Raw genomic sequence first — 20,706 nt, 5'->3', positions numbered from 1 at the left:
CTGGATGTAAAATAAACTTATTATAAGTCGAAGTCTTTTAATCAGTTTTTGGTAATTTTTAACAAGTTTTAATTAACTTTGTATTTTATGAAGTGAATTTTTAAGGGTACATTTTTTTAAAGAGTTTAATGGTTACCTTTATACAAAGTATATTATTATGAGTCATTTTCAGGGTAACTTTCTTTTATGAGAAAAAATTTATCACTAAAAAAATAAACGACTTTTTTTTATTATATTGGGTAACTTTTAAACATTTTGAGATAACTTTACACTCGTCCTTATTTAAGAGTTACAAAAACTTATATATGATAGACTTCTGTATAAGACCAACTTGACTTATGAATCTATAACTTTCTACTAAAACTTTTACGCCAAAAACCTTTCCCCAAAAAAATATTTTACTTTATTTTTAGTTCTTTCTATCCTTATTTAAACTGCTTGTGACAATAATATATAGCACGTAATAATAATTTACAAACTTTTATGTAAGGCGGTCTTACACAAAAGACCACATTGATGTCATATAAGTTAAGCAATGAAATCAATTAGTTAAACACTTGAACTAATTAGTTAAACACGGAAACAAATTAGTTAAACAATGAAAATAATTAGTTAAGCACTAGAACTAATTAGTTAATCAATATAACCAATTAGTTAAACAATCAAAGTGGTCTTTCCGGTAAGACGGTCTTACACAAAAGTTGCCGATAATAATTTGCTAAAAATTATTTTTGGTAATACTTTAATTAAATCGGTAAATACTCAATATTTAGGCCAAATTAGCATATTAAATATTTTGGTTAAATGAAGATATTAAGCATATAAAATATGTAACACATAGTAGGAATAAAATCACATATTAGATGATGAAATGAGTATGTCCAAGTTTTATTAATTATGCAGTAGCTTTTGGGAGAGAAATATTTCAATTATACATGTTATAAAAAAAATGCACAAGTAATAGTTTTAGAATGTTCGTGCGTGCACCGGTCTTAATTCACACATTCTTATTTACAAATGGTGTACAATATTGTACGCCGGAGTAAAAGTTAACTCAAAATGCTTAAAAGTTACCCTTATGCATGTAAAAGTTATGTATTTTGCATTGATAAAAGTTTTCATTTTATTTGTTCAAAATCACTAATAATGTATAAAATTAATCGTTTAACCCTTTAAAAGGTTTATCTATCAACTTTTTTATAATAATATAAAAGTTAATTAAAACTATGTTAAAGTTACAAAAAACTGGTTAAAAGTTATCTTGGTGTACAATAAATTTATTGTACACCTTGTGCTCGCAAGACCTTTTGTTGATAATTTCATAACTCTTTCGTATAAAGTTACACAATGTGATTTTACTTTCTAATCAAATAGTTATACGTAGTGACCAAATAGTTATGTTCAAATAGTTAAACATTGTGACCAAATAGTTGTTTTCAAATACGAGTAATAGTTACGCTTTCTCCGCATAAAATTGTGGTTTTAATGTTGATATCAGCACTCTTAGGGCGTGTTCGGCAGTAGCGTTTGAGGTAGCGGGTAGCGTTTTGACCTAGTCAAGACGCTACTTGTAAAATTTGTGAGTGTTTGGCAAGGTAGCGGTTTAGGTAACGGTTAGCGGTTTAGGTAGCGTTTGGGTAGCTTTTGTCAAACGTTAAAATTAGTAGCTTTTAAGGTAGCGGGTAGCTTTTGATAAATTTATAATAAAGTTTTAAAAAATATTCTACCTTTTATTTTATTTTAGAATATCAACAGCTACTTTTACCGAACACACATAATGGTTAGCCGCTACTTTGACAGCTAACCGTTACCCGCTACCATTCACCGCTACCGGCTACTCAAACCGCTACCCGCTACTCAAACGCTAACCACTACCCGCTACCGCTAATTTTACCGAACATGGCCTTATTATTGATTATGAAGAGAGTTTGTTCGTTTGTTAGGAACTTATGTCTTCTGCTTCATCATACTGATACGATATTATAGCATCATCATTGGAGAACCTTCATTTGGGTATCAAAAATCTTTCATAATTGTATTTTTCCTATAATGGCGAGTCTTGCTTTTAAAACCTATTTTGAAACTCAAATATCCAATGGTAAGACTCTTAAAAATAATATTTTGTTTATTAATGAAGGAATATTTTTTCAAAATATTTATATATTTTAAATAAAGTTTTTTTTGTAGAGGAAAAAAAATCCTTTGAGAAGAGTTATAAAAAATGACAACATATAAAAAATGAGACTTGTTGTCATTTTTTATAACTCGACCAATGGAAGGCTCTTCTTTACCAATAGTTTTTCTCCTTTAGAGCCTCCATTGGAGATAATCTTATGGCCAATGTCAACTATGCTTTATCAATAGCTCAGAAAAGAAACTAATGAAAAAACAACTAGTCTTAATCATACAAATCAAATGTCAATAAGGGGGTTTATTGTTGTTAATTATACCATCATGGTTAATCTTATCTTATATAGTAATATCACACGTAACTAAGACACGGTTCATATCATGACATATGCATTTACCTACGACACAGTATAAGAATCGCATTAGCCAATAATTTATTACAAAGAAAAGCAAAGGCAATGATATGAATTACATAATGCACTTGTTATGATTTCACTAATTCAATAATTTACTACGTATAATACAAACTCCCTGATTGTTAAATTAATTAAGTTACTTGACCGAATCATCTAAACATAACAAGAAATTGTAATAGAGTGCACGTTATAAAGTTGACCTTCCAGTCTGAAACCAGAACAGCTGCACCAGCCTAAAGGAAACTTTGCAAATATGGTCCAAGTATCATAATACAGCCTCCATTGTGCTGGTGATGAACCCTAATTCTGCTGCAAAAATCCCTGGTTAAACTTATAAATCACGTTGTGGGTTGCGACCGTGATCTACAACCTTTCACGGTACACCACAAAGCATCAGAAATACTTGTACAAAAAGTATGCAAATTATCGTACTAATTATATATACATCATCATACAATAGGGTACGCGTATGTAACAGAAATATTTACAATCATATGCAAACTGCATGTTTTGCAACAGAGTACTACATGTTTCGCTTGTTAGTTAGAAGAGCAATGTTCTACAAAAAGCATAAATATTTACAAACTACTTCAGGACAAAGGGTGGGGAATCAGGCAGAGTTATATTACAAAATATTTACATTCTCTAATGGTCTTTACAATGATTGGAAGGAAAAGGTTCAGCAACCCATTTCGGATTGAGCTAACCTCGGTCAAGAACATGCTTATAGTAGCAGCATCATTTCTGCTCCTGGTTTTCTGGACATTTATTGATTCTTCTGTTTTTCCCCAAACCTTCATTTTTATCACAGATATACTCGTAATAGCCAATAGCTTCAAACTCCAAACACACAATAAGAACCATCAACTTATTTATTATCAAACATTTGATGGTGCGGCTTCAGAGCTTCAGAAGTTTTGCAGTGAAGAGAGCCACTGGTCCATCAGGTTCTTCCCTTCTTCAAGGTTTCATCACATAGTTTTATATTTTAAAAAAAGAATCAGTAAACATGAAAGCTTCAACGCCAAATGAAAACTAGATAAATCCAAACGACAATGAACATGCAAAGAGCCAAAGATGCAACAGTAACAAATTTATCAAACATTCATTAAAAATAAGCCATTTTTTTCATAATGTGGCAAACAATCAGTGATTCAGTTTCACTAGCAAGGCAGCTTATAACTGAGACAATTACATCTGTGTCACATGCTTTATGAATAAATCAGAGTCAAACAATTCAGATGGTAGCTTAAGCATCCACCATAGAATGCAAAAAATGCTGTTGAATAAAATTGCTGAAACATGACTAGGATTTTCTTTAGCTTTTTGTCTTGATAAGAAGTTTCACTAAAGGAGAAAGACAGACTTCAGCAGTTCATACTGTAGTAACTGCACCAGGTTGGTCACACAAAGCTAAAGGAAGTCAACACTTTTGAATAACACAAGGGTGAGAAGTATTGCTCTGTTTTATGTTTTGTTCCTCTTGGATGTGATAATCAGGATCAAGTCGGATGATATAATTGTTTGATTAGAAAACCGTTAATCCCTTGGATTCCATCATTGTCAATTTCACTATAAACCACATTAGAAACTTCCACAAAAAACGCCCTTCAGAACACACACTAACCTCTTCTCAACTCATGGTAACAATTAGCATCGGTATGTACTTGATCCTATATTGTCTGATCTAACCAGGGGCGGATCTTAGTTAGGTTTGGGGTGGGCCCGACCGTCCGGCCGACCCCCAGGCAGGAAATTCTGTAATGTATTTTTTTTAGTTAAGACCCCCCTAAAATTTGGGTATTTGTTCAAGATCCGCCACTGGAGCTAACGATGAGCAAAGATGAGAATATCCAATTTAAGTCATATCTAAGACTAGCCATTCAAACCCAACAGCCAGGATCTGATACCCAGATATAAAGTTACACGACACCTATGTTACTCAGACACGGGTGTCGGTGTCGTGTCCGACACGGGTGTCGGGGTGTCGGACACTTCGATCCAAATATTTGTAGACACTCCGACACGGTCAAAGGAGTGTCTTGACTTTTTTTTTAGACACTTCTCCCATACAAAGTGTCGGATAAAAAAAAAGAGACACTTTTAATAAAAATACATAAACAGTATAAATTAAAAAAAATAAAATATAAATTTTACTCAAAATATCCAAATGAAAAATTTAATCACTTAAACATAAAATAGATTGTCCGGAGAAGTTTCTCCTGTTGCACTTTTCCAACACCAAAGATAGATTGTCTCAAACATAAAAGCTTAAAAACTACTAAGAAATTCAAAGTCTCATAACATAACAACTACTAATCTTCTATGGCATTTCCAACACCAATAATAGCTCGTTCCAACTCCGGTTCATTGAGGGAGAGTTGAGCAATCTCGCAAACATCAACATCCACATCAAATGTATCTCCACCTGATAAAAATAACATCAAAATAACATCAGTAATTTACTTACTAAGTTGTTAAGATTAGCATAAAATACTAAAAAAGGGTTAGAAATTTACAAATTACCTACGTCCCAATAACGGCTAGGACCAGATTTGTAGCTCTCTTCCTTCCTTGCCATTACACGAAGGTTGTTGTGGCAATAAACCAAGTCCTTCGCCCTTTCAGATGTGAGCCTATTTCTCTTGATTGTTTGAATGTTGTCATAATGGCTCCAATTACGTTCGCAACATGAAGATGATGCTGGTTGCGACAATAATTTAAATGCCAAAGATTGAAGGTGGGGAAGTGATGAACCGTAATTTGCCCACCAGACAATCGGTTCTTCATCATCCCGGGCAGCAATTATATGAGCTTGATTGAAAGGAGGGGTTTCGCTAGAAAATGCCCCGTACTCCAATCTGACATGTTTGAAATCGTCTGAGTTTGGAAAGAGGCGCCTAAAACAGTCATTTCTGTTGTTGGAAACCTCTTCATCTTCATTGGGGGAAACCCTTGCAAATCCCGATGTGCTACCCTTAAGCCATCGGGTGCTATAGAATCTCGGCACAAGTGAATGTGCCAAACAATGCAAAGGGGTAGAACTTTTGTTCCACCTGCTTTCTAACACTTTATGAATGGCATCAAAAAATTCAGATGTGTCAGCCAAAATATCTTTCCCTTCGTGGTGGAAAACATGAACCTTGACCCTTTCGATCATTGTATCCCACATGTCGTATACAAGATGCAAGACGGGCGCATCTTTGTCACCCACACGTATCATCTCATATATAGGTTCAGCAAACTTCAAGAAGTAGTCAAGGTTGTCCCACCAACTGTCATTCAAAATCCTCTCTTTATACTCACGAGCTTTAATGTCGATTGGATTCTTGGTAGTTCTAAATAGAACTCTAAAGTCGGAATCCATAACCATTTTTTCAAGACCTTCCTTGACTTCCTTCATTCGCTCCGCAACAACATAATGGCTTGCAAACCTTGTCTCAGCCACTGACAAAAGTTGCAAATTAGTATGTTTAGTGAATATGCTCTTTACAATGTCATGTGTAGTCACGAATTTCTGAATTTCCTTTACATTTGTACATAGGTTCTTCAGCCATATACACTGATCAAAATGGTCAGATTTCTCAGGAGGCTCACAAATACTTTTGAAGGCCAGATTGACACAATGCACCACACACGGTGTCCAAAATATACGAGGATATTTAGCTTCAACAATGGAACCTACCAAAGATGGGGAACACATAATTAAGGGTGGGGATTTCTTAGAGGATGACTATGTGGAAACAAATAAGAACAGGGAAAAGATGAATGAAAAGACAAAATAGAAAAGAGAAAAGACAGAAAAGTAGAAAACTATACCTGCTGCTTTGAAATTAGGTTCATTATCAGTAACAACCTGGACAACATTCTCTGCTCCCACTTCTTCAATGGCCTTAATGAAGACCTCAGACACAAAAGCAGCATCCTTGCGCTTTCCAGATGCATCAACCGAATCAATAAACACAGCTGATGTTCCAGATGCACCCATAATGTTTACTATAGGCCTACTAACCACATCCGACCAACCATCAGAGCATATAGAAACCCCCTTTTTTACCCAAGTATCCCTTATAGGCTGCAATAATGTACTAATATGTGATTTCTCTTGGGCAAGCAAGGTTGTTCTAAGTCGATTATAAGTGGGGGGAACATATCCATCAAGGCCACTGTTGGCTAAATTTGTACAATAACTTCTAAAGTATGGATTTCTTGCAAAATTAAATGGAAGAGCAGCTGAAATAAACATCCTAGCACATTGTTTATCAAGATCTTCCCTATCTTTGGCTTTGAAAGCCTTTTCAATAGAAGATCCAGCAGCACCTTTTCTTTTTTTAGGTTGTTTCAAATCAAATATTCTGACCTTTGTTGTTCTTCTACCTTTGAAGTCAACTTGTTGAGTAAAGCCCCATCCTCTTCATGATTCAGCTCTTCCTTAAGTTCGTTGTTGACCTTTGTACAAGCAGTGGTTCCTCTCCCCGACAAATGAAGCAAATGGCCCTTCACCTTATAATAGGAGCCAATTACTTGTTTGCTGCAAAAGTTGCACTTCCAAACTTTGTTTCCACCACCATCAACACTATCTCGTATAATTGTTACATACTTCCACAATGGAGTTGTGGTTATATTAACAGGACGACGCCCATCTTCCTTTTCATTGTTGTTCTCCATTGAAATTGTGTTTGAATTTGTGTATGAGAAATTTGAACTGATTCGATTAAGAACAGATAAACATTATTTATACCCATTTTCTTATGACTGGAATTGAATGAGCCGTAGAAGATGAAGAGGAGCAAGTTTTCTAGAGCAAAAAGAGAAGATGAATCTTGGGAATTGATGTGAATTGATAAGCTTGAGTATTTCCAATACGGAGCTTTCAAGAAGAAGGAGTAGTACTGTAACTCTGTAACAAAATTAGAGCATCTTTGGGCTTTTTTAACAAAGAAAAGTCAAAGCTACCCCTAGCCTTTTTAAAAAAAACGTTACATACCACACTAATAATTAATGTGACATGCTAGTCTTTGTTACTTGTTTATTACTTAATTAATTATAGTTGTGTATTTTATTTTGTCAATCTTATTTATGGGATCATATTTTACTATACGGGTTTTTATTGATCGTTCAACGATAGTTTCTCATAATATTTAATTTCCGATTTTTCAATACTTCAATCTTACTCATTAGGGATTTAGGGATGACACTTTATTATATAAAGATTAGTATTTCAATCTTACTCATTAGAGATCATACTTTACTATATAGGTTTTCACTGATCGGCCGATCATAGTTTCTCATGATGTATACTTCAGTAGCTCAATAGTTCAATCTTACTCATTAGGGATCATACTTTATTATATAGGTTTTCATTGATCGGCCAATCATAGTTTCTTATGATGTATACTTTGGTATCTCAATAGTTCACTCTTACTCATTAGGGATCATACTTTACTATATAAGTTTTAACTGATCGACGGATCATAGTTTCTCATGATGTATACTTCGGTAGCTCAATAGTATAATCTTACTCATTAGGGATCATACTTTACTATATAGGTTTTCACTGATCGGCCGATCATAGTTTCTTATGATGTATACTTAGGTAGCTCAATAGTTCAATCTTACTCATTAGGGATCATACTTTACTATTTAGGTTTTCACTGATCGGCAGATCATAGTTTCTTATGATGTATACTTCGGTACCTCAATAGTTCAATCTTACTCACCAAGGATCATACTTTACTATATAAGTATATAGGTTTTCACTGATCGGCCGATCATAGTTTCTTATGATGTATACTTTGATAGCTCAATAGTTCAATCTTACTCATTAGGGATTACACTTTAGTAATTTACTATACGGGTCTTTATTGATAGGTCGGTCATAGTTTCTTATGATAAATACTTTGCAGTTTAGTACTTCAATCTTACTGTTAGGGATCACACTTTACTATACAAGTCTTTATTGATCGTCCAATCATAGTTTATCTCATTCGGGATCAGGGATCATATTTTATTATACGGGCCTCAATTTATTAATCGACCAATAATAGTTTCTCTTGATATTTGTACGTCGATAGTTCAACACTTCAATCTTATTCATTAGGGATCATGTGTTACTACACGTGTCTAATTGACCGGTAAATCATAGTTTCTTACCTTTTCATGATATGTTATATACAGATATACTTCGCATAATTTTTTTGAATTTATGGATTCAAAATTTTCAAGAATTTAGGCTTATCATATAATTATAATTGGAGTATTTTAAATGTTATTAGTTTGTATTTTTTTTTTCTTAATAAGGTAGATGTGTTATTTATGTTATGCATTGTACTAAATTAATGTTATTTGCCATCATCATATATAATAATAGTAGTAATATAAAGATAAATTAATAAATTATTATATAAAACTCTCATGAATTCATGATTACCAATGCAAATCTTCTTTTCTTAGGAGGCATAAGGAAATAAATCTAGAACAATAATGTACCGTTGTGTCCACTTGATAAAAAATTTCAATTAATTGATATCTTTTCAAGGCCTAAACTACAATATACATCACTGACTTTATAAAAAAAGAAATATTCATTTAATTAAAAAGAATATTTATTAAATATTTTATTAAACGGTTGTCTTTACAAGTCTATAATCTACCGTCTTTCTTCCTGTGCCATTAACGAATTTGAAGCTTCAAATAAAATTTAACCTGAAAAGAAAGAAAAAATAAATCAGTTTAAAATTAAAATTATAAATTTAGGGTCCTTCAAAAAAAAAAAAAATTTATAAATTTAGGGAACTAGTCATAGTTTTAGACACTATAAGAATGTACGAGTAACGAAAAAAATAACATGAAAAAATAACAAAAAAAAAAATCTTTACAAACGGTTTAAAAATATAGAATCGAAAAGTTAGCTAATTAATTAAAAGGAAAAAAATGAATAATGAGATTATTTGGCAGCTTAACATTACTTAATCAATAAAAATCTTTACTTACTATACGGGTAATCGGGTATACGGGAAAATTAATAAAACAGAAAAAATAACAAATGGCATGAAAAAAATAACAAATAAAATAAATTTTCTTTACAAACGGTTTAAAAATACAGAATTGAAAAGTTATCTCAAAAAGTAAATAAATACAGAATTGAAAAGTTATCTCAAGAAATAAATAAATACAGAATTGAAAAATTAGATAATTAATTAAGAAGGAAAAAAATCCGATAATGAGTATTTTATTTACGAAAAGGCAGCTAACCATTACTTAATCAATAAAAATCTATACTTAATTAATAAAAATCTTTTACGTGAGAAATGAGGGGGTGAATAATAATGATTAATGAGACTTTTTGAATTGTGTGAAAGATATCACGTGGGTTTGTCCCACTTCCTTCCCACACCTAATTAATTAAAGAAAATAGGTTAAAAAAAAAAGGTACAGTTTTAAAGCCCACCACCACCTATCCACCAACTCAACAAGGCACCAACAATACCCAGAAGTAAAGAACTAAACGAACGACGGGAAGGAAAGGACGCCGGAATCAATGGCTATGGCTGATTCTCAAGATTTAACTTCAACAAAAACCAGAATTAAAGAGTGCATTCAACTCGGATTTTCTTCCACAACAAAAGCCCCAACAGTATTTTTGTTCTCTCGCCTTCCCCCACCTTCAATTGCTAGAATTAGGGTTTCGAATTCTTCAAGATCTAATGCTTTTGGTTTTGGGTAAGACAACTTAGGGTCACCTACGAGGTATATTCTGCAAATTTTGAATTTTTTTTCTATTTTTTTCTCTCCTCCCGATCCCGACACTTCATTACGGACACTTTTCCGACATCGGTGTCGACACCTCCCCGGACACGTGTCGAGCGTCGTGTCGCGGGTCGGGTCGTGTCGACACCGACACCAGCCGTCCGATGGAGTGTCGGAGTAACATAGCACGACACACTTTCAAAATCAAGCTTGGACCATAAAGGCAGAAACACAACAAAAATTCAATCCTAGGAATCAAGCTCTAATTCATCCTCGTCTCTTATGTAAAAATGAAGGACCTTCATGGGCTTCACCCCACCGATAAACCTCCATTAGAATTTGGGTTTCTCTAGTATTTTTGTTCTGTGGCTGAAAAGTGCATATTCTCACTGCACGAATACATAATTGATCAAACCCTACTCATAAATTACACCTTAACATTGGTAAATGTCCAATTGATGGGCGATGCGGGACAAAGTAAGGATTATCTAACATGGTTTAAGATTGGACAGCAACAATTTGCTTCTTCCAGACAATCCAGAGTCAATCATACACAACAATCTGAATAGGGATCTGACCATCATGTATAATGTAAAATGATAACTCATAAGTAACATGGAGGGGCCAGAGTCCAGACAATGATATCCTTTGTCATTACAAGTAACTGCCATTGCATAAGTATAAAAAGCTGAAAATACCCCCAAATAAGCTATGTTACTCCGACACTCCATCGGACGGCTGGTGTCGGTGTCGACACGACCCGACCCGCGACACGACGCTCGACACGTGTCCGGGGAGGTGTCGACACCGATGTCGGAAAAGTGTCCGTAATGAAGTGTCGGGATCGGGAGGAGAGAAAAAAATAGAAAAAAAATTCAAAATTTGCAGAATATACCTCGTAGGTGACCCTAAGTTGTCTTACCCAAAACCAAAAGCATTAGATCTTGAAGAATTCGAAACCCTAATTCTAGCAATTGAAGGTGGGGGAAGGCGAGAGAACAAAAATACTGTTGGGGCTTTTGTTGTGGAAGAAAATCCGAGTTGAATGCACTCTTTAATTCTGGTTTTTGTTGAAGTTAAATCTTGAGAATCAGCCATAGCCATTGATTCCGGCGTCCTTTCCTTCCCGTCGTTCGTTTAGTTCTTTACTTCTGGGTATTGTTGGTGCCTTGTTGAGTTGGTGGATAGGTGGTGGTGGGCTTTAAAACTGTACCTTTTTTTTTAACCTATTTTCTTTAATTAATTAGGTGTGGGAAGGAAGTGGGACAAACCCACGTGATATCTTTCACACAATTCAAAAAGTCTCATTAATCATTATTATTCACCCCCTCATTTCTCACGTAAAAGATTTTTATTAATTAAGTATAGATTTTTATTGATTAAGTAATGGTTAGCTGCCTTTTCGTAAATAAAATACTCATTATCGGATTTTTTTCCTTCTTAATTAATTATCTAATTTTTCAATTCTGTATTTATTTATTTCTTGAGATAACTTTTCAATTCTGTATTTATTTACTTTTTGAGATAACTTTTCAATTCTGTATTTTTAAACCGTTTGTAAAGAAAATTTATTTTATTTGTTATTTTTTTCATGCCATTTGTTATTTTTTCTGTTTTATTAATTTTCCCGTATACCCGATTACCCGTATAGTAAGTAAAGATTTTTATTGATTAAGTAATGTTAAGCTGCCAAATAATCTCATTATTCATTTTTTTCCTTTTAATTAATTAGCTAACTTTTCGATTCTATATTTTTAAACCGTTTGTAAAGATTTTTTTTTTTGTTATTTTTTCATGTTATTTTTTTCGTTACTCGTACATTCTTATAGTGTCTAAAACTATGACTAGTTCCCTAAATTTATAAATTTTTTTTTTTTTTGAAGGACCCTAAATTTATAATTTTAATTTTAAACTGATTTATTTTTTCTTTCTTTTCAGGTTAAATTTTATTTGAAGCTTCAAATTCGTTAATGGCACAGGAAGAAAGACGGTAGATTATAGACTTGTAAAGACAACCGTTTAATAAAATATTTAATAAATATTCTTTTTAATTAAATGAATATTTCTTTTTTTATAAAGTCAGTGATGTATATTGTAGTTTAGGCCTTGAAAAGATATCAATTAATTGAAATTTTTTATCAAGTGGACACAACGGTACATTATTGTTCTAGATTTATTTCCTTATGCCTCCTAAGAAAAGAAGATTTGCATTGGTAATCATGAATTCATGAGAGTTTTATATAATAATTTATTAATTTATCTTTATATTACTACTATTATTATATATGATGATGGCAAATAACATTAATTTAGTACAATGCATAACATAAATAACACATCTACCTTATTAAGAAAAAAAAAATACAAACTAATAACATTTAAAATACTCCAATTATAATTATATGATAAGCCTAAATTCTTGAAAATTTTGAATCCATAAATTCAAAAAAATTATGCGAAGTATATCTGTATATAACATATCATGAAAAGGTAAGAAACTATGATTTACCGGTCAATTAGACACGTGTAGTAACACATGATCCCTAATGAATAAGATTGAAGTGTTGAACTATCGACGTACAAATATCAAGAGAAACTATTATTGGTCGATTAATAAATTGAGGCCCGTATAATAAAATATGATCCCTGATCCCGAATGAGATAAACTATGATTGGACGATCAATAAAGACTTGTATAGTAAAGTGTGATCCCTAACAGTAAGATTGAAGTACTAAACTGCAAAGTATTTATCATAAGAAACTATGACCGACCTATCAATAAAGACCCGTATAGTAAATTACTAAAGTGTAATCCCTAATGAGTAAGATTGAACTATTGAGCTATCAAAGTATACATCATAAGAAACTATGATCGGCCGATCAGTGAAAACCTATATACTTATATAGTAAAGTATGATCCTTGGTGAGTAAGATTGAACTATTGAGGTACCGAAGTATACATCATAAGAAACTATGATCTGCCGATCAGTGAAAACCTAAATAGTAAAGTATGATCCCTAATGAGTAAGATTGAACTATTGAGCTACCTAAGTATACATCATAAGAAACTATGATCGGCCGATCAGTGAAAACCTATATAGTAAAGTATGATCCCTAATGAGTAAGATTATACTATTGAGCTACCGAAGTATACATCATGAGAAACTATGATCCGTCGATCAGTTAAAACTTATATAGTAAAGTATGATCCCTAATGAGTAAGAGTGAACTATTGAGATACCAAAGTATACATCATAAGAAACTATGATTGGCCGATCAATGAAAACCTATATAATAAAGTATGATCCCTAATGAGTAAGATTGAACTATTGAGCTACTGAAGTATACATCATGAGAAACTATGATCGGCCGATCAGTGAAAACCTATATAGTAAAGTATGATCTCTAATGAGTAAGATTGAAATACTAATCTTTATATAATAAAGTGTCATCCCTAAATCCCTAATGAGTAAGATTGAAGTATTGAAAAATCGGAAATTAAATATTATGAGAAACTATCGTTGAACGATCAATAAAAACCCGTATAGTAAAATATGATCCCATAAATAAGATTGACAAAATAAAATACACAACTATAATTAATTAAGTAATAAACAAGTAACAAAGACTAGCATGTCACATTAATTATTAGTGTGGTATGTAACGTTTTTTTTAAAAAGGCTAGGGGTAGCTTTGACTTTTCTTTGTTAAAAAAGCCCAAAGATGCTCTAATTTTGTTACAGAGTTACAGTACTACTCCTTCTTCTTGAAAGCTCCGTATTGGAAATACTCAAGCTTATCAATTCACATCAATTCCCAAGATTCATCTTCTCTTTTTGCTCTAGAAAACTTGCTCCTCTTCATCTTCTACGGCTCATTCAATTCCAGTCATAAGAAAATGGGTATAAATAATGTTTATCTGTTCTTAATCGAATCAGTTCAAATTTCTCATACACAAATTCAAACACAATTTCAATGGAGAACAACAATGAAAAGGAAGATGGGCGTCGTCCTGTTAATATAACCACAACTCCATTGTGGAAGTATGTAACAATTATACGAGATAGTGTTGATGGTGGTGGAAACAAAGTTTGGAAGTGCAACTTTTGCAGCAAACAAGTAATTGGCTCCTATTATAAGGTGAAGGGCCATTTGCTTCATTTGTCGGGGAGAGGAACCACTGCTTGTACAAAGGTCAACAACGAACTTAAGGAAGAGCTGAATCATGAAGAGGATGGGGCTTTACTCAACAAGTTGACTTCAAAGGTAGAAGAACAACAAAGGTCAGAATATTTGATTTGAAACAACCTAAAAAAAGAAAAGGTGCTGCTGGATCTTCTATTGAAAAGGCTTTCAAAGCCAAAGATAGGGAAGATCTTGATAAACAATGTGCTAGGATGTTTATTTCAGCTGCTCTTCCATTTAATTTTGCAAGAAATCCATACTTTAGAAGTTATTGTACAAATTTAGCCAACAGTGGCCTTGATGGATATGTTCCCCCCACTTATAATCGACTTAGAACAACCTTGCTTGCCCAAGAGAAATCACATATTAGTACATTATTGCAGCCTATAAGGGATACTTGGGTAAAAAAGGGGGTTTCTATATGCTCTGATGGTTGGTCGGATGTGGTTAGTAGGCCTATAGTAAACATTATGGGTGCATCTGGAACATCAGCTGTGTTTATTGATTCGGTTGATGCATCTGGAAAGCGCAAGGATGCTGCTTTTGTGTCTGAGGTCTTCATTAAGGCCATTGAAGAAGTGGGAGCAGAGAATGTTGTCCAGGTTGTTACTGATAATGAACCTAATTTCAAAGCAGCAGGTATAGTTTTCTACTTTTCTGTCTTTTCTCTTTTCTATTTTGTCTTTTCATTCATCTTTTCCCTGTTCTTATTTGTTTCCACATAGTCATCCTCTAAGAAATCCCCACCCTTAATTATGTGTTCCCCATCTTTGGTAGGTTCCATTGTTGAAGCTAAATATCCTCGTATATTTTGGACACCGTGTGTGGTGCATTGTGTCAATCTGGCCTTCAAAAGTATTTGTGAGCCTCCTGAGAAATCTGACCATTTTGATCAGTGTATATGGCTGAAGAACCTATGTACAAATGTAAAGGAAATTCAGAAATTCGTGACTACACATGACATTGTAAAGAGCATATTCACTAAACATACTAATTTGCAACTTTTGTCAGTGGCTGAGACAAGGTTTGCAAGCCATTATGTTGTTGCGGAGCGAATGAAGGAAGTCAAGGAAGGTCTTGAAAAAATGGTTATGGATTCCGACTTTAGAGTTCTATTTAGAACTACCAAGAATCCAATCGACATTAAAGCTCGTGAGTATAAAGAGAGGATTTTGAATGACAGTTGGTGGGACAACCTTGACTACTTCTTGAAGTTTGCTGAACCTATATATGAGATGATACGTGTGGGTGACAAAGATGCGCCCGTCTTGCATCTTGTATACGACATGTGGGATACAATGATCGAAAGGGTCAAGGTTCATGTTTTCCACCACGAAGGGAAAGATATTTTGGCTGACACATCTGAATTTTTTGATGCCATTCATAAAGTGTTAGAAAGCAGGTGGAACAAAAGTTCTACCCCTTTGCATTGTTTGGCACATTCACTTGTGCCGAGATTCTATAGCACCCGATGGCTTAAGGGTAGCACATCGGGATTTGCAAGGGTTTCCCCCAATGAAGATGAAGAGGTTTCCAACAACAGAAATGACTGTTTTAGGCGCCTCTTTCCAAACTCAGACGATTTCAAACATGTCAGATTGGAGTACGGGGCATTTTCTAGCGAAACCCCTCCTTTCAATCAAGCTCATATAATTGCTGCCCGGGATGATGAAGAACCGATTGTCTGGTGGGCAAATTACGGTTCATCACTTCCCCACCTTCAATCTTTGGCATTTAAATTATTGTCGCAACCAGCATCATCTTCATGTTGCGAACGTAATTGGAGCCATTATGACAACATTCAAACAATCAAGAGAAATAGGCTCACATCTGAAAGGGCGAAGGACTTGGTTTATTGCCACAACAACCTTCGTGTAATGGCAAGGAAGGAAGAGAGCTACAAATCTGGTCCTAGCCGTTATTGGGACGTAGGTAATTTGTAAATTTCTAACCCTTTTTTAGTATTTTATGCTAATCTTAACAACTTAGTAAGTAAATTACTGATGTTATTTTGATGTTATTTTTATCAGGTGGAGATACATTTGATGTGGATGTTGATGTTTGCGAGATTGCTCAACTCTCCCTCAATGAACCGGAGTTGGAACGAGCTATTATTGGTGTTGGAAATGCCATAGAAGATTAGTAGTTGTTATGTTATGAGACTTTGAATTTCTTAGTAGTTTTTAAGCTTTTATGTTTGAGACAATCTATCTTTGGTGTTGGAAAAGTGCAACAGGAGAAACTTCTCCGGACAATCTATTTTATGTTTAAGTGATTAAATTTTTCATTTGGATATTTTGAGTAAAATTTATATTTTATTTTTTTTAATTTATACTGTTTATGTATTTTTATTAAAAGTGTCTCTTTTTTTTTATCCGACACTTTGTATGGGAGAAGTGTCTAAAAAAAAAGTCAAGACACTCCTTTGACCGTGTCGGAGTGTCTACAAATATTTGGATCGAAGTGTCCGACACCCCGACACCCGTGTCGGACACGACACCGACACCCGTGTCTGAGTAACATAGCAAATAAGTAATAATTCAAGCCACCAGCAACATTTCGGCACTACCTATTTACGCAATATACTGCAAATTTTCACAACATGAACCCAAAAAGAGGAATTGGCCCATGGATAATCATAATTAGGTACATTAAAGTCTTGCAGACACTTTGAGAGCCTAAGAACCATTGGGCTGTGAAAATCCTGTGATTAGCAATCACCAAAAAGAAAACACTAACCAAATATTTCCACGGCAATTCATTCATGAACCCGCAAAATGAAACCAGTGACAGTAGCAACAACCAATAAGATTCAAGCAGGCACAATATATCGACGATATATCCATATAAACAAGTAGAATTATCTATGTCCTGTATTATCCACACCACAAAGTGGTAAGCCTTCGAATTGAAGCAAACAAACACAAACAAGCAGTTGCCATTATGCTAATTCTAATCATGTCAACAGGTTTCGCCAACGGTAAGAAACATTCAAACATTATCTAAAGTTCTAAACCAATAATTCAAACTCCATACTACTACTCCATTCAAACAGAAACATTAACCAGTAACAATTAACAGTAAAGAATAAAACAGGAGTTTCTGGAAGAAGAATTGTTACCAGAGAAGGGCTCACTGCTGAGATTCTTGATAGTATTCAGAAATTGGGTATTAGGCCTCTCAACTGGCCCCTTTCTATAACAAGGAACCAAGACTGCAAAACTATCATCATTTTCATCATCACTTAAGAAATCAGGGCCATGAGGCTCCAACCACCCAATGGACCAATCAGAATCCTCAGATTCAGACCCTGATAAACAAACCCCATCACTTGGAACCATAACTACATCATGCTCTCTCTCAATCTTCCTCTCTTCTCTGCTATGCCATTTCTTCTTAATCTTCCTAGGTGAAGAAGATGAAGAAGACGAGGTCATCCTAGCCCCCTTCTTCAATGGGAATTTCACACTCTCAATCTCCCTTAGGCCAAAACCACAATCGGACAAGGAATTTAAAGAACTGATTTTCGAGATGTTTTCGGTATCATCCTTTCCACCCCACAAGGGTAATCCCCACAATTGAAACCTAGGAAACGCCATTAAAGTTGAAAGATGGTTGAATTTTGTAATATGGGCAAGCCTAAAATTGAAGATGATACATCAAAGCTTAGAGCTTTCACCTGGAATTTCATACAGATTCTCACAAATGGGAAACCAATCACTTCAAAATCAAAAAATACATAAATATTTCGACCACAGAAAAAAGTGAAAACCCATTAACTCCAAGTCATAAAATCATATGATCTCAACTGAAAACAAGAAGGTGGTTTCAATCATTCATATACCACTTACCCACTGTTTCTTTCTTTTCCTAACGGACAAAATATTCTAATTATGGCAACACCATGGCAATAGTTTAAAACACATGAGTGTACCCAGAAGGCAAAAGTTACCAAATTCAGAAAACAGATAAGGAATAAAGCTGTAGAAGAAAACGGGAAAAAAAAAAATCACATTAGAATACGAAATTAAAATTAAACTGGGAAATTTCCCACGACAATAAATTCCTTATAAAATCAAAGAATGAAATTGAGGAGTTTTAATTTAAGAAGGGGTTCGTTTAAAAATGAGAGAAACCAAGAAATTTGGCAACATCAAATGGTGAAGAACACCGAAAAACAAAACCCCAGAAATTGAAGAGGAATTGCTATGAGTTAGTAAGAGAGAAGTAGTCCGAATAAACCGAATTCAAAATTCGAGAACCCTACTTCCCATCTCTCTCTCTTTCTCTCTCCCAAACAAAGGATGTCAACAGAAATTCTGGTAGAGAGAGGGAGCAAGTTATGGCCTTATTATACCCTAAAAGAGTGATAGGGCCCCCATTTTGTTTCCTGTTGACACAAGATTTTCTTATTTTAACGGGTAACTTCTTCTTCCCTGATTTGGGGATGATTCGGATGAACTAGCTTTCAATCTCACCAACATACTGTTTTTAGGTTTTGGGTTTTTGGTATCGGGTTGTAGAACGAATTGTCAAGGGCATATTTAGGTTTTTTGGTTCGTTTTGGATTGTAAAACGAATCGTCAAGGGTTTGTTCGATATTACCGATTCACCGGCATTATTAGGTTTTGCGGTTCGTTTTGATGTCACTAGTATAATATTTTGTTTTTTTAGGTTTTTATTCCCTCCAGCTACTTGCTCATTCATGTACCAAATACAACTAGTATTTTGGCCCGTACATTGCATAACATAAGGTAACGTAAGACACCAATAAATGATAAAAATGTAATTTTTGATAATTTATTTTATATATATTAGCGTTAACAATGGTATACAATACGTACATACATTTGCAATCTTTTTTTTTTATAAAGGTAAGGAAAAAGAGACTTAGGTTCCCCTTCGCACAAGGGTGAAACCTAAGCTATCAGTTTGTACAATATTATCTAGATTGGGGCTGGAGTTCGGGGTGATACACATGGGATCTATGATAAGATGACCAATATTAGCTATCCAATCTGCTGCCCTATTTGCCTCTCTGAAAATATGCTTGATATGCGTGGTGCTGAAGTGTTGAAGGAGCAACTTGCTATCTTGAATGATGTTCTGGAGTTTCCAAGGGGGCTTCCAGGTTCCTGACAGGGAGTTGATAACCAGTAAATTGTCACCCTCAATGTGAATATCTTTGATGCCGCGGCTGATAGCCTCTTGAAGGCCCTTGTGAAGTGCAAGGGCTTCTGCCATGTAGACTTGAGAGTCACCGAAATTGAAGGATTTTGCAATGATTGCTTTTCCTGTGCTGTCTCTGATGATGATGCCGCCAGCTGCTGACGAATCTTTACGTGAGCCGTCGAAATTGAGTTTGAAGGCGCCCGGAGGGGGCGGAAACCACCTCACAAGAATGGGTTGCGGGGTGGTAGGAGGAGAGGAAGGGGAAGGAAGTGAACCTTTAAGTTGTTGATCATCTATCCGGAGCCTGAGCTCCCATTCTTTAAAGGTGTGCAGGGCTCGGTAGTAGCAGCGACAAGGGGAAACTTTGGTATTTGAAAAAACCATAGCGTTCCTTTCCTTCCAGATTGTCCAGCATAAGGTGATAAACTTCCGCAGAGCTACCTGGTTGCGTCTGAGATAATCTAAAGTTTTGAAAAAGTCTGTCATTGGGAAGGAAAAACCCATCCAGTTTTTAGTTAATCTATGAGACCAAACTTCTTTTGAGTGCTCGCAGGTAAGAAATAAGTGGTCAATAGATTCGCCGGCTAACTGGCATCTGGGGCAGCAGCTTGACGGAACAATCTTCCTATGGTAGAGAATTTCTTTAGTTGGGATACTGTAGTGACAAATTTGCCATAGAAAGATTTTGATCTTTGGTGCTATATTGAGTTTCCAGATCCAACGAAACTTCCATTTTTCATTGGTAGTGTTTAGGTCGTGCGCTAGCCAGGTTGCCGATTTAACAGAGAATTCGCCCGAGTTTGTGCATCCCCATATTGGTTTGTCAGCCATATCATTCACTGGGATAGGAATGCGTTTAATTTTATTAACAATCATTGGGGAGAGGAGCGACGTAAGTTTCTCTAGATCCCAATTTTTGGTTTCATCTGTGACCGAGTTAACCTTTAAATTTTCCATACTAATATTGGGAGAGATTCCTGGTAGGTCAGCTAAAGCGTATTGACCTACCCAGTTATCTCTCCAAAAGTCAATGGAGTTCCCATTCCCTAGTTTC

The 20,706-nt window shown here is 34.7% G+C and overlaps 3 protein-coding genes across 5 annotated transcripts; 1 reads left to right on the top strand and 2 right to left on the bottom strand.

Annotated features, from left to right (window-relative positions):
* Window positions 1–2,961: 2,961 nt before the first annotated feature.
* LOC110804663 (uncharacterized) lies at window positions 2,962–18,911 on the bottom strand. Its single transcript, XM_022010266.2, has 2 exons — window positions 17,602–18,911; window positions 2,962–3,504 (listed from the first exon to the last, which is right to left on the bottom strand). Exons 1-2 carry the CDS (start codon window positions 18,077–18,079, stop codon window positions 3,455–3,457), a joined length of 528 nt encoding a protein of 175 aa, XP_021865958.1. The 5' UTR covers window positions 18,080–18,911; the 3' UTR covers window positions 2,962–3,454.
* LOC130470505 (uncharacterized) lies at window positions 4,718–10,475 on the bottom strand. 2 transcript variants are annotated; one of them, XM_056840743.1, is made up of 4 exons: window positions 6,907–10,475; window positions 6,366–6,550; window positions 5,073–6,227; window positions 4,718–4,974 (listed from the first exon to the last, which is right to left on the bottom strand). In XM_056840743.1, the coding sequence occupies exons 1-4, from the start codon at window positions 7,212–7,214 to the stop codon at window positions 4,862–4,864; spliced, it is 1,761 nt and encodes a 586-aa protein (XP_056696721.1). In that variant the 5' UTR covers window positions 7,215–10,475; the 3' UTR covers window positions 4,718–4,861. The 2 variants fall into 2 exon arrangements, with proteins under 2 accessions (XP_056696721.1, XP_056696722.1); XM_056840744.1 differs by having other exon boundaries at window positions 5,077–6,227.
* Window positions 14,271–16,767, top strand: LOC110777522 (uncharacterized). Of its 2 annotated transcripts, none has more exons than XM_056840742.1 (4): window positions 14,271–14,578; window positions 14,935–15,119; window positions 15,258–16,408; window positions 16,511–16,767. In XM_056840742.1, exons 1-4 carry the CDS (start codon window positions 14,271–14,273, stop codon window positions 16,613–16,615), a joined length of 1,749 nt encoding a protein of 582 aa, XP_056696720.1. In that variant the 3' UTR covers window positions 16,616–16,767. The 2 variants fall into 2 exon arrangements, with proteins under 2 accessions (XP_056696720.1, XP_056696719.1); XM_056840741.1 differs by having other exon boundaries at window positions 15,258–16,412.
* Window positions 18,912–20,706: the final 1,795 nt, after the last annotated feature.

Source organism: Spinacia oleracea, chromosome 3, assembly GCF_020520425.1.
Source record: "Spinacia oleracea cultivar Varoflay chromosome 3, BTI_SOV_V1, whole genome shotgun sequence".
In the NCBI taxonomy this organism is placed as follows: Eukaryota; Viridiplantae; Streptophyta; class Magnoliopsida; order Caryophyllales; family Amaranthaceae; genus Spinacia; species Spinacia oleracea.
The sequence above is the reverse complement of the archived record's forward strand: the minus strand, read 5'-3'. Positions and strand labels throughout refer to the sequence as shown.